The 13,783-nt window shown below is 30.5% G+C and overlaps 1 protein-coding gene across 3 annotated transcripts in view; it reads right to left on the bottom strand.

The window, feature by feature from the left end:
* The window catches only part of cpo (RNA-binding protein), a 555,476-nt gene that overhangs the window by 23,396 nt on the left and 518,297 nt on the right, over positions 1–13,783 (bottom strand). For 2 of the 3 annotated variants that reach the window (XM_076394570.1, XM_076394568.1), the window contains exon 6: positions 1,583–1,737. In XM_076394570.1, the coding sequence (XP_076250685.1) occupies positions 1,583–1,737 (155 nt within the window). Of the gene's footprint in view, positions 1–1,582; positions 1,750–13,783 lie in introns of all 3 variants that reach the window. The other variant, XM_076394569.1, reaches the window with a different exon arrangement.

Below are 13,783 nucleotides of genomic sequence, written 5' to 3' on the forward strand. Positions count from 1 at the left end.
ATTGCGGTTACTAAAATGTTACCGGAAAAATGTTTTAAATCAAGGTTTCGGGAAGGATCTTGTACTGACGTTCAATTAGGTTTGTGATATTGGATGATATGAAAAATAAAATAAGAAGTAAGAAAACTGAAAATGTAAAAAGCCAAGAAGAAAAGACCTGGTTTTATGTAATGCCACGATAAAGGAAGTTAATATATGTTATTTAGAGTTAATTTCTAAACAGGGAAACTATTTTATATGGTTTAAAAGTCGTTTTGTTTTATTCAGTGGTAGAAGGAAAGGCAGAAATATCTTTCTATACTTGAAGACTTATCCAGAGAGTATTTGCTGTGAAATTACTTTGGGTGGTTTTTACAGTTAACCATTTGGTTTCTAAACACTTTGTCACTTAAAAGTGATAAAAATAGCAGCATGTTTTACTCTCAACTTGACCTAGAATCAAAGAGATTGGTTTATAAGTCAATTATAAAGCCCATTTGGGCCTATGGTTTGCAGATATGGGGTTGCACTAAAATATCAAACCAACTAGTAATCCAAAGCACCCAAAACAAGTTCTACGATTAATTACTAATGTTTATCGCTACGTAATTAACGACGATGACCTCGAAACTAAATGGATACACAAAGTGATCCAACATTTCCTCTTAAAACATGAGATAATGTTGCTAAATCACCGCAACGTGGAAGTTATACAGCTACTGGAGAACACGCAGGAAATCAGAAGATTGAAGCGAACCAGCGCCACTCACTTGTTTAGTGTATAAGTCTATTCTTAACCTTAGCTTAAGTAGTTTAGTTTTATTCCAATTTGGGAAATATATACTGATGTATTAATGCCGTATTCGCCTTACTTGTATTTATGCAAGTAAAATAGAACAGTAGTAATAAATTAACTTATTACAATATATAATACAATTAAATACAATCTTAACTTACTAAAGTAAGTTAAGATTGTATTAAACAAGCAAGCAAAACATCTAGTATAAGATATAATTAATTAAAATTTTGATGACAATTTTGACTTTCCATGAACTTATATTAAAATGTTACTTTAGTTAAAAAAATTCAGGAAACTCTGAGACATTTGCACTTTAAAAATTGAATAAACTAATATTAACTATTTTGACTATATTACTTACTTTTACACGAAACTATTTTAATTACTTCCCTCTAAGTAATTCACAAAATACATAAAAATCACATAAAGTGACTTTCTTCATTAACCAAAAATTACCATTGTTTATAAAACTATAAAAAACTAAAGAATTAGTTTCTAGTTTTTAAATTTTAGTAATTAATTTTTTATGTTGTTCCTTATTGTCTCAAGCTATTCAATTGCCGTACGTCTGAGATGTACGTCAAAAAAAACTATTGTGCAATTAAATCATTTGCATGATACATCTTCCTGCAAAGTTTGTTGTTAGCAGATAAAAGAGAAAATAAAATGACAAAACATTAATTAATAAAAAAAACAAAACTAAACGCAAACGCATAAAACCAGTCGTCAACTAACGTGGTGGTGGACTGGGGCACCAGCGTCCAACGAACTTTTGTCTGAAGATAGTCAAAGATAGGAACGTACTGGCACCTGGGGGTGCAACGCGGGGTGCACCAGAGTGGCGTGTTGCAGGGCTGCGGCTCCGGGCAGTTCGGCGGCGGCCGCGGCCGCAGCGGCTGAATAGGCCAGTGGATGGTGCCAAAGTTCAGGACCCCCCGGGAAGAAAGGCGCTCCCAAATCTGTAACATAAACTTTAATTAAAATTGAGCATCTGTACTGGGCGAACGATGCGGCATGGGAATGGTGGTGGATGGCGGTGTCTTGAAAGCCGGAAGCGGTTTGGTTTGGATCGATATGTTTTGTGGCTTATGTACATTATGTATGATGTCTATTTATATTCGAAATACAATTACAATTTATATCTTAGTAAACTATTTGCATTAGTTTTTATTTGTATGATTTTGCTTAGTTTTAGCCTCGTACTTAGGTACTGTTATATAGATCCCATATAAATGAAATATATATTAGTTAATTCAAATATGTCATTTTCACAATTTTTTAATATTTTCCATTCATATATTAAAAATCTATTACTAGTCTCTACAATTTTTACAACAATATTATTTTAAGATTAATTTATTTGTTTAATATTGTTTAATATATTGATTAATAATTTGTAATGTTATTTTTAAAAGTTGTTTTAAGCTAAATTATAGTAAACAACTAACCTGTTACAAGGATTTTCCGATTTTTATTTCTTGTTTTAATAATTCTTAATTATTACTCCTTAATTATTATTGAATAGTATAAGCAGAAAATTTAAAAATAACAAATATTATTTAAATATTTGAATATTTCTCTGATATAAGCAATTATTCAATAATATATTGAATTATGCATATTATTAAAATATTAATTATTTTTGACTTGGTATTTTATATTTTCTAATTATGTCCATATTATTAATATTTATTGTAATGTATGTATTAGTTAAATTTATTTTAATTCAAACATGTCATTTTCAAATTTTTTGATCATTTCCAATCACGTCCAAATTATTACTGTTTAGTTTAAAATGAACAATTTTGTTTATTTTATTTTAAGATTAATCTCTTAATTTAATTTTTGGAAAATAATTTGACTTTTTATTTGGATCAAGCATACAATTCAGAATTCACTTTAGGACTGCTTGAGTATGGTTTAATTTATATTATAGTTTAATATATATTATGTAGGTACGAATGAAGAATATAAAATAGTATTCATTGTTCTTATTTAACGCTACAATCGATTTACGGTACGATTAGTCTTCACCATCGAGTAATTTTGTATTTATGTCATTTTCAAGTATATTTACTTATAATTCCTAGTTTGAAGGATTATTATCTGTTCAGTTTTCTAACAAGACCATTATTATAGAACAGTTGCAATATCTCGACATTCCCATGTTGCCGCAATTTTATTTTGTGCTTTTTTTGTTCATTTTTTCTAAGAATTGTTAATATAATAATAATATGTTGCAGGTTGTGCAAAGATAGCTCGGATTGTTGTCCAAGTAACCAAAATTTAAACAAAATTTTTTACCCTAATGCAAAGTTCCGTTCGCTTTATTTAACATAGTATTTTCACTTGGGCTTGACATCCAGTGTCATGCCCAAGTATTTCAATATTTTCTCTTACGAAATTAGTCTAGAATCAACTATTACTGGCACTTAATCTGTCTTTTTGTAAGTGAAATTTACATGTGTAGATTTCATGGCATTTACGACTATTCGCCGTTTCTCAGTCCAATCGGTAATGTTGTTGACAGCTGTTTCTAAGTTATTTGCAGCTGTTTAATTAGGATTGCTTGCAGCCAACGAAACTACCTTGCCGATTTTAAATTTGACTATCCGTCACCGTTTCTTACTCTGAAATGAAAACGGGAGGTACAGATATTAAGAATTTGGCTTATTTGTTTAGGTAATTTATTTCTCAACTTATATTCCAGGTACAAATAATTGTAATTGAGTTGCCTAATAGTCCAATATTTATTTCTAAATCGAAATTTAGACAGCATGAGTTACTTGTCTCAAGAACAGCTTCTCAAACAATTCCGGTATTTGATCAGGTAATAATTGGTAACTTCTTAGTTTCATATTTTAAAATTATACTTTCGTCTTTTTTTTGACAATAGGGTTGTATTTAGACTGTGCCTAATGCTTAACGTGGGCTCAGAATCATGGTTCTCGGCATTAACTACTGCGGGTGACGTAAGCAGAATTACAGTAAATATATTTAGTGATGAGTTTAGCAGTGAAATAACGTGGATTGCTTTCAGAGGTTCAAGTTTGACGATTTCGCATGAAAGACAAAAGGGCGTCACGGAGCAGTAAAGAAGTAAAAAAGATGTGGAATTGGAGAATTGTGGAACTGACGAAAATTGTTGCCAAAATCGACAAGAACTCGACCACTCGTTAGAGAGAGGTCACTCAACAAACAATTTCATATGGATTAAGAGTTTTGGGAAGTGTCCAAAAAGAAACATATTGGCTACCATGAATTTAAAGCCTATATACTTTGAACGGGTGTTTTTAACATATCAATAAATGCTCCAACGACAGAAAAAGAAAATGTTTTTTCATCACGTAAATACTAGAGATGAAGAGTGGATTTACTAGGATAACTTTTAGTGACAAACATCGTGGGGATACTTCGGCCCTGTTCTTGGTAGGATCTTGTTGTGTATATCGTAGAACTCGTGGTTTATTAAGAGTTCGCAAAACCGGGTAAAAGGATTTCGGCAGAACGGAGCACGCTATCGAAATCAATTTATGCGTTTGTGGGTGGTATTAAAAGAAAAGCAGCCACTATATCAAGAAAGGCATGACAAAGTGATCTTGTTACATGACAATGTCTATCCATATGTGGCTCAAGATATTAAAACACTAAAATAGGATACCTTATCCCACCCGTCGTATTCTCCAGATATTGCTTCTCTGGATTATCATCTATTATTTTGTAAATGTGAGAAACTGGATTTACTTTTGGATCACCTCTAGTGAAGATCAGAAGAAAACTAAAATAATTTTATGGACGTGGAATGTAGCAGCTGGTATTTACCGGAACAAAAAGCATTAAATTTAGAAAAGCCACGGTGTTTTTTACTTCAAATATTAAAATTGATTTTTGGATATTTTAACTTTGTTTCATGATTCCAATTTTATGAAATATAATGGTTGTTTGACACTGACTTTCAACTAATATTCACGTTTCATGTCTCCTCGTCGATATTTTGATTATAATTGCGTTTAAAAAATGCATGCGTCGCATAAAAACGGCAAACTAATTCGCACATCTATTAATAATAACGACAGAAAAATGGCGGTTCATTAATAATGAACTAAAGCAATTTTCGGTCTGATGGATTTTTATTAAAATCGATCACCGATCGCGAAACATACCGGTAAACGTAGCCCGTAGATTAAGTTGCCTATTTAGCCAACGAGATGTGATATCAATAATTAACTTTCAATTAATAAATGATTACTTGCCATTTTACGGCGTCGTTAATTAAAATCGATTGGCGTCGCGCCGTATGTGTCATGTTCTAACTATTGGCGTTGTTATTTCGTTAAAATATTACGGGTCGAAATATATTTTTGATCTACTAAGTAAATGAAAATATTTAATTTTCAAATATTCAAGCGGGTTTTAATATTTTACAATACGATAGAACAAATTGACTGCTCTTCAATCCTTTAATTTAAAGAAATGCAGAAAAATATTTGTTTACGGGCCAGCAATATATAATATAATAGAGTTTATATTTTAAACTTGTAGTTTTTGTACCTTTAATCTAACTTTTTAATATTTCCCTCAACGTTGCACACATATATTATTTATTCTTCGCACTTCGCATTTTTTAATTTTAAGTCTCACAATCCAGAACTCAGATTCAGATATTGCAGTACTCAGATTTTGTTGGTACTATACCTAAAAACAAGTGAATTATTACTTTGAGCTATAATTTCCTTTTGATGAAACTATAAAAGCAAGGCTGAATTATTTGGTTCTATTTCTACACAAAATTACTACTAATTACGGTTAAAAAAATCTTTGTGAGTAATCATTCACCTAATTAGGATAAAAAATATTATTCAATAAATCCGCGGAGCACAATCTATATGTTAATAGCAGAACTAAAAATTCAAAGACATTTTAGTATAATCAACCTGCATATAAGAAATTTGAGCGTGATTCGTTATTACTACATATGAAAGTTGAATCTATCACTGTGATTTTGAATCAACATATGAGGCTAAAAAGTAGATCTCCTTAGCAACGAAGCGACTATGTCTAATCACATAGTTACTTCCATTGCTAATAAACTCTTAAAAGGACACAAAAGTTCATGTAAGATTATAAAAAGGACGTGGTTTACAGAAGAAGAAAATCATTTTTCGTCAACATAGCGGGCCTGCTCATGTAGCTGTAAGAGCCATCAATATAATCAGTGAACTGAAGTACCAATTGTGTCAACATCCAGGTTAATCATCAGAGGATCTTTGGAATAGGAGCATAGAAATATTCCGCTTTTTCTTATAAATTTCTAATTTTCGATTTATTCCCATAAAATTCTTGAACAACCTAGTATATTTATCGGGTTCTTTTAAACTTTTATAAATTTGAACGTTGTTTTTAACATTATAAAATAAAATAAGTCGTCCACTTTAGTTATTCAGATTAAACGGAAAAATAATCATCATTAACTGATGCGTTGAATATTAAACTAACCAGAAGATAAGCAGGAGGTTTTAAGTTCAAATCATACTGATCCCGAATAATCAAGATTGAATTCGGACCGACAGGAAAAACCAGACACACTACCAGTAATTTTAGAAAATGTAGAAGCGAAAACAGAAGGAACAGGGAGATGGAGAAAGGCCATGACGAATCGAAACCGATTGAGTTACGATTTGTTTATGCCATGCGATGAAGAAACTAGAGAAGAACGCGTTGAAGGTGATGATCAAGCTAGACGGTATTTAGGCCTCAAGATCAGAGAACTGAGACAGTCTTCGAAGAACTTTGAGAAACCTCCGGAACCAACAGTATTCTCTCTCCTACCACCTCCTAGTTTTAATTTGATTGCTGATGATGATGACAATGATGTGGAGATAACAAAACATTCTTCAGTAATATTCGAGTTTTATCTAGTTAAGTTAATACCTATGAGTATTTGGCGATGATGATTCTGATCAGAGTGATTAAATATTTGTGATTATAACTAGAGTTATTTATTTGATACTGTTTCTGCGTGAATATATAGTATATAAATGATATTTTGTGTAGTTTTTATTGACTAATTGTCTATAATCTCAACTATGAATTAAAATAGGATGGAATCTAATCAAACATTTATGTATGATTGCTTTGTTCAAAATGGATATCGCGTTTGGTAAGCAATTTTAGTATTGAAATTATTGTAGAGTTTACATGACTATAAATTCAATATTATGCTGAGGTGCGGTAATTGGAATAGCTCACGGATAAACCAGGTCCTCAGTATGCTAAAATTTCTAGCCATTCCAGTCCATTCTTTGTTATCAGCAACTTTGGTTTAGCCATTACCTCCTTTGTTTATTATTGTTTTTACTCAAATTGTCTCGTGTATCTGCAGGATTTTTTGCTTTATTCCCATTATTTTGTCTTTCTATAGCATTCTAGTTTGTCTATTGCTAGCTGCTATAGATGGGTCCAACTCTTTTATTTGTGATTAAGAATGCAGATTGTATCCTCAAGAAAGTAGATTGTCTTTTATCTTGGTATTTATGATTCTATTAGTTATTGAAACTTATTGAATTATTGTATTGAAATTAAATTAACTTATTGAAATTATGATATTATCTAAATACATAACCAAAGAAAACATAATGCTTTATGAGAGCAAATGCAGTAGACGAAAGCATACTTAGCTAGCAGAAATGTGAATGTATTACGTCATTTGAAAACCAAGTTTACTTTCTTTAAAATAATCACGTAATTCTTACATTCCGTACATGTAGTTTTTGTTGAAATTTTGAATATTTATATTCTTATTTCGAATTAAAATGTTACCTTTACTAATGTGATTTTATTTTAATTCCGGCTTTTTACGGGAATCTTTTATGTATGAATAAATGAGATGATTGTTGGTGTAAACAAATGAAAAGCATTATACCGAAGTACTATGGCATGGAAACAAGATATCCAGCAATGGCAACAATTGTTTGTAGTTAACAATCGGGTGCTATGTTATTTCGAACTTTCAGTTGGGCTTTAGTTTTTTCCCGTTTGTTTCGTTGATTGTGAAAAAACGCTCCTGAACAATCCTGTCAAATTAGCGGATATGTTTGCTGTTCGGCGATGGAACAATGAAAAAACTCATTTAGTTCTCGCAATTTAAATTTCCAATATTTATTATTTTTCATTGACAATTACGATTTACTAACATGCTAAATATTTCTTAATGGCCGTATCATCACTTAGCAATATCAATGAAACATGCTTTTCGCCAAATAGTCTAGTTTAAATAGGTTCTTTAAATAACTAAAATTTTTTACATTAACTATATCAGAGCAAAAACGCTATAAAACTCGTAGAAGTGTATCTATTTATTCATATATTTTTGGTGTCATATTTATATTCATTAGTGTTTCTCTTTTCACGACCACTCACTTTATTTAACTCTGTCGAGAGCATTGTTTTGAATTGATTCATGAAAATTGAAGCGAACTGAGGAACGTTTTAAAGGTTATTATGATATAATTCATCCAACTGTTTTGAAAATTGGAAAAAAGGTGGCGTAAATGCAATATATGAATGGGAGATCAATGGGAATCTGTAGAGGATAAAATATTTAAAAAAATTCACAAACTTTTGAAATTTTTTATATTTTACTATTTAAAGATGCCAAAAGTGTTTCCATTTTTTAATGTAATATCATTAGTTGTCTTGTTTTCTCTTTTTTTCAATCATTTTTTAATCTCTCGCTCTGTACTTGATTGTAGTTTATATTTTAAACTTGTAGTTTTTGTACCTTAACCTAACTTTTTAATATTTCCCTCAACATTGAACACATATATTATTTATTCTTCGCCTTTCGCATTTTTAATTTTAAGTCTCACAATCCAGAACTCAGATTCAGATATTGCAGTACTCAGATTAATGTTGGTACTATACCTAAAAACAAGTAAATTATTACTTTGAGCTATACTTTCCTTTTGATGAAACTATAAAAGTAAGGCTGAATTATTTGGTTCTATTTCTACACAAAATTACTACTATTTACGGTTTAAAAAATCTTATAGTTACAACATATAAGCATATAAGCAAAAATTCAAAGACACTTTAGTATATCAGCCTGCATATAAGAAATTTGAGCGTGATACTTTATTACTACACATGAAAGTTGAATCTATCACTGTGATTTTGAATCAACATATGAGGCTAGAAAGTAGATCTCCTTAGCAATGAAGCGACTATGTCTAATCACATAGTTACTTCCATTGCTAATAGACTCTTAAAAGGACACAAAAGTTCATGTAAGATTATAAAAAGGACGTGGTTTACAGAAGAAGAAAATCATTTTTCGTCAACATAGCGGGCCTGCTCACGTAGTTATAAGAGCCATCAATATAATCAGTGAACTGAAGTACCAATTGTCAACATCCAGGTTAATCATCAAAGGATCTTTGGAATAGGAGCATAGAAATATTCCGCTTTTTTTTATTAATTTCTAATTTTCGATTTATTCCCATAAAATTCTTGAATAACCTAGTATATTTATCGGGTTCTTTTAAACTTTTATAAATTTAAACGTTGTTTTTAACATTATAAAATAAAATAAGTCGTCCACTTTAGTTATTCAGATTAAATGGAAAAATAATCATCATTAACTGATGCGTTGAATATTAAACTAACCAGAAGATAAGCAGGAGGTTTTAAGTTCATATCATACTGATCCCGAATAATCAAGATTGAATTCGGACCGACAGGAAAAACCAGACACACTACCAGTAATTTCAGAAAATGTAGAAACGAAAATATACAGGGAGATGGAAAAAGGCTATGACGAATCGAAACCGTTTGAGTTACGATTTGTTTAAGCCATGCAATGAAGAAACTAGAGAAGAACGCGTTGAAGGTGATGATCAAGCTAGATGGTATTTAGGCCTCAAGATCAGAGAACTGAGGCAGTCTTCGAAGAACTTTGAGAAACCTCCGGAACCAACAGTATTCTCTCTCCTACCACCTCCTAGTTTTAATTTGATTGCTGATGATGATGACAATGATGTGGATACAACAAAACATTTTTCAGTAATATTCGAGTTTTATCTAGTTAAGTTAATACCTGTGAGTATTTGGCGATGATGATTCTGATCAGATTGATCAAATATTTGTGATTATAACTAGAGTTATTTATTTGATACTGTTTCTGCGTGAATATATAGTATAAAAATGATATTTTGTATAGTTTTTATTGGCTAATTGTCTATAATCTCAACTATAAATTAAAATAGGATGGAGTCTACTCAAACATTTATGTATGATTGCTTTGTTCAAAATGGATATCGCGTTTGGTAAGCAATTTTAGTATTGAAATTATTGTAGAGTTTACATGACCATAAATTCAATATTATGCTGAGGTGCTGTAATTGGAATAGCTCACGTATAAACCAGGTCCTCAGCATGCTAAAATTTCTAGCCTATGGACTGGAATCCATTCTTTGTTATCAGCAACTTTGGTCAAATTATCTCGTGTATCTGCAGGATTTTTTGCTTTATTCCTATTATTTTGTCTTTTTATAGCATTCTAGTTTGTCTATTGCTAGCTGCTGTAGATTGGTCCAATTCTTTTATTTGTGATTAAGAATGCAGATTGTATCCTCAAGAAAGTAGATCGTCTTTTATCTTGGTATTTATAATTCTATTAGTTATTGAAACTTATTGAATGATACTATTTTAATAGCGTGAGTCATATTCTTTTTCAACATAACCCATGATTCATAGTCAAATATTCACCTGCAAATCGTTTTGTAAATGTCTTGCTACGGTGGTAAAATTTGACAGTGCTTTTATAGTTTTATTTATATTCTACGACATATTTATAATAATATGACGTTGATAAATACCTTAAACTTCTAATTCTCTTCGAATTTTGAGTTGAATTAGTGTCATTTATGGAAGCTCATTATAATTTGAATAAATATGTATTTGATGAGTATCGACAGCTTCCGAAATTATATGGTTAGGACTACTTGGGACAAAAGTCTTCGTGGGATGTTTGTATATTTGTAATTGACGCTTTTAAGTTGTGTATTGAAAGATACAATTCATGCAATGTAACATGAAATAAACATGTTATAAAATTCGTGAAGATGTGTAAAACCATAAACGCAACATCTCGTTTCACATAATGATACAAAAATTATATCAATTTGCGAATAACCTAAAAAAATAAAGCGTTTTTTGACTTAGTATCCGTATACTGCCAGAAAGATCCCCTTCGAAAGTAATGCCTTTACAACAATTTAAGAAAATATTATTTATTTTTTGTTATCTATGTTCTATAAAAATGACAGAAATAATTTTTAACACGAATTCATATTTATCAAAATATAGTCCATTAAAATTATTATATTATCTAAATAAATAACCAAAGAAAACATAGTGCTTTATGAGAGCAAATGCAGTAGACGAAAGCATACTTAGCTAGCAGAAATGTGAATGTATTACGTCATTTGAAAACCAAGTTTACTTTCTTTAAAATAATCACGTAATTCTTACATTCCGTACATGTAGTTTTTGTTGAAATTTTGAATATTTATATTCTTATTTCGAATTAAAATGTTACCTTTACTAATGTGATTTTATTTTAATTCCGGCTTTTTACGGGAATCTTTTATGTATGAATAAATGAGATGATTGTTGGTGTAAACAAATGAAAAGCATTATACCGAAGTACTATGGCATGGAAACAAGATATCCAGCAATGGCAACAATTGTTTGTAGTTAACAATCGGGTGCTATGTTATTTCGAACTTTCAGTTGGGCTTTAGTTTTTTCCCGTTTGTTTCGTTGATTGTGAAAAAACGCTCCTGAACAATCCTGTCAAATTAGCGAATATGTTTGCTGTTCGGCGATGGAACAATGAAAAACTCATTTAGTCCTCGCAATTTAAATTTTCAATATTTATTATTTTTCATTGACAATTACGATTTACTAACATGCTAAATATTTCTTAATGCACGTATCATCACTTAGCAACATCAATGAAACATGCTTTTCGCCAAATAGTCTAGTTTAAATAGGTTCTTTAAATAACTAAAATTTTTTACATTAACTATATCAGAGCAAAAACGATATAAAACTCGTAGAAGTGTATCTATTCATATATTTTTGGTGTCATATTTATATTCATTAGTGTTTCTCTTTTCACGACCACTCACTTTATTTAATTCTGTCGAGAGCATTGTTTTGAATTGATTCATGAAAATTGAAGCGAACTGAGGAACGTTTTAAAGGTTATTATGATATAATTCATCCAACTGTTTTGAAAATTGGAAAAAAGGTGGCGTAAATGCAATATATGAATGGAAGATCAATGGGAATTTGTAGAGGATAAAATATAAAAAAAAATTCACAAACTTTTGAAATTTTTTATATTTTACTATTTAAAGATGCCAAAAGTGTTTCCATTTTTTAATGTAATATCATTAGTTGTCTTGTTTTCTCTTTTTTTAAATCATTTTTTAATCTCTCGCTCTGTACTTGATTGCAGTTTGTATTTTAAACTTGTAGTTTTTGTATCTTTAACCTAACTTTTTAATATTTTCCTCAACATCGCACACATATATTATTTATTCTTCGCATTTCGCATTTTTAATTTTAAGTCTCACAATCCAGAACTCAGATTCAGATATTGCAGTACTCAGATTAATGTTGGTACTATACCTAAAAACAAGCAAATTATTACTTTGAGCTATACTTTCCTTTTGGTGAAACTATAGAAGTAAGGCTGAATTATTTGGTTCTATTTCTACACAAAATTACTACTATTTACGGTTTAAAAAATCTTATACTTACAACATATAAGCATATAAGCAAAAATTCAAAGACACTTTAGTATATCAGCCTGCATATAAGAAATTTGAGCGTGATTCTTTATTACTACCATGAAAGTTGAATCTATCACTGTGATTTTGAATCAACATATGAGGCTAGAAAGTAGATCTCCTTAGCAATGAAGCGACTATGTCTAATCACATAGTTACTTCCATTGCTAATAGACTCTTAAAAGGACACAAAAGTTCATGTAAGATTATAAAAAGGACGTGGTTTACAGAAGAAGAAAATCATTTTTCGTCAACATAGCGGGCCTGCTCACGTAGTTATAAGAGCCATCAATATAATCAGTGAACTGAAGTACCAATTGTCAACATCCAGGTTAATCATCAAAGGATCTTTGGAATAGGAGCATAGAAATATTCCGCTTTTTTTTATTATTTTCTAAATTTCGATTTATTCCCATAAAATTCTTGAATAACCTAGTATATTTATCGGGTTCTTTTAAACTTTTATAAATTTAAACGTTGTTTTTAACATTATAAAATAAAATAAGTCGTCCACTTTAGTTATTCAGATTAAATGGATCGCATAAAATATTCACTTCACTTTAGTCTACGGTACGTCTCTGCAAAAACTTTACTCCCAACTAAACTATTATGACAGAATATTCCACGGCACACTAAAACCTCTAAACTAAGTTAGCATCATGGCGTTTTGAAAGCTTTTAATCATAAAATGCCCATATAGTAGCTTCTAGACGTGCAACTAGATTCTCTTTCTCTTGCGGTTTTTTTTTGTTTTTTTTTACTGTAACGTAATGAGGTCATAAATATAAATATAGGGAACATGCACGTCCACTGCGCGAGAAGTTAAAAGTCCCGAGGTCCCTCCGGTTGTGAGGGGTGATCGTTGTCTTATCAAGGAAAACTTGGAAGAATTGGGTCTTTCTTTGTTAGACAGCTTACAATTTCCTCTTCCGTTTTTTTTAACGGGAAGTTCTCGAGTACAGAGGAAATTATCTTGTCGTAGCAATCATTTATTTTTCTAAGAACGAGAAAGAAACTGATTAAATGTTTCGAGAAAAGTAAAGAAAAAGGTTAATAAATTCGCTTGAAATATAAGAACATAAAAGTCAATATTTTTATGTTGTATTCGATTGTATTATTAATTACCAAACTGACAATAACATTAAAA

This window comes from Rhynchophorus ferrugineus, unplaced genomic scaffold (genome assembly GCF_030347505.1).
Source record: "Rhynchophorus ferrugineus isolate W39M unplaced genomic scaffold, kcgeb_rfMv2 rfM2, whole genome shotgun sequence".
In the NCBI taxonomy this organism is placed as follows: domain Eukaryota; kingdom Metazoa; phylum Arthropoda; class Insecta; order Coleoptera; family Curculionidae; genus Rhynchophorus; species Rhynchophorus ferrugineus.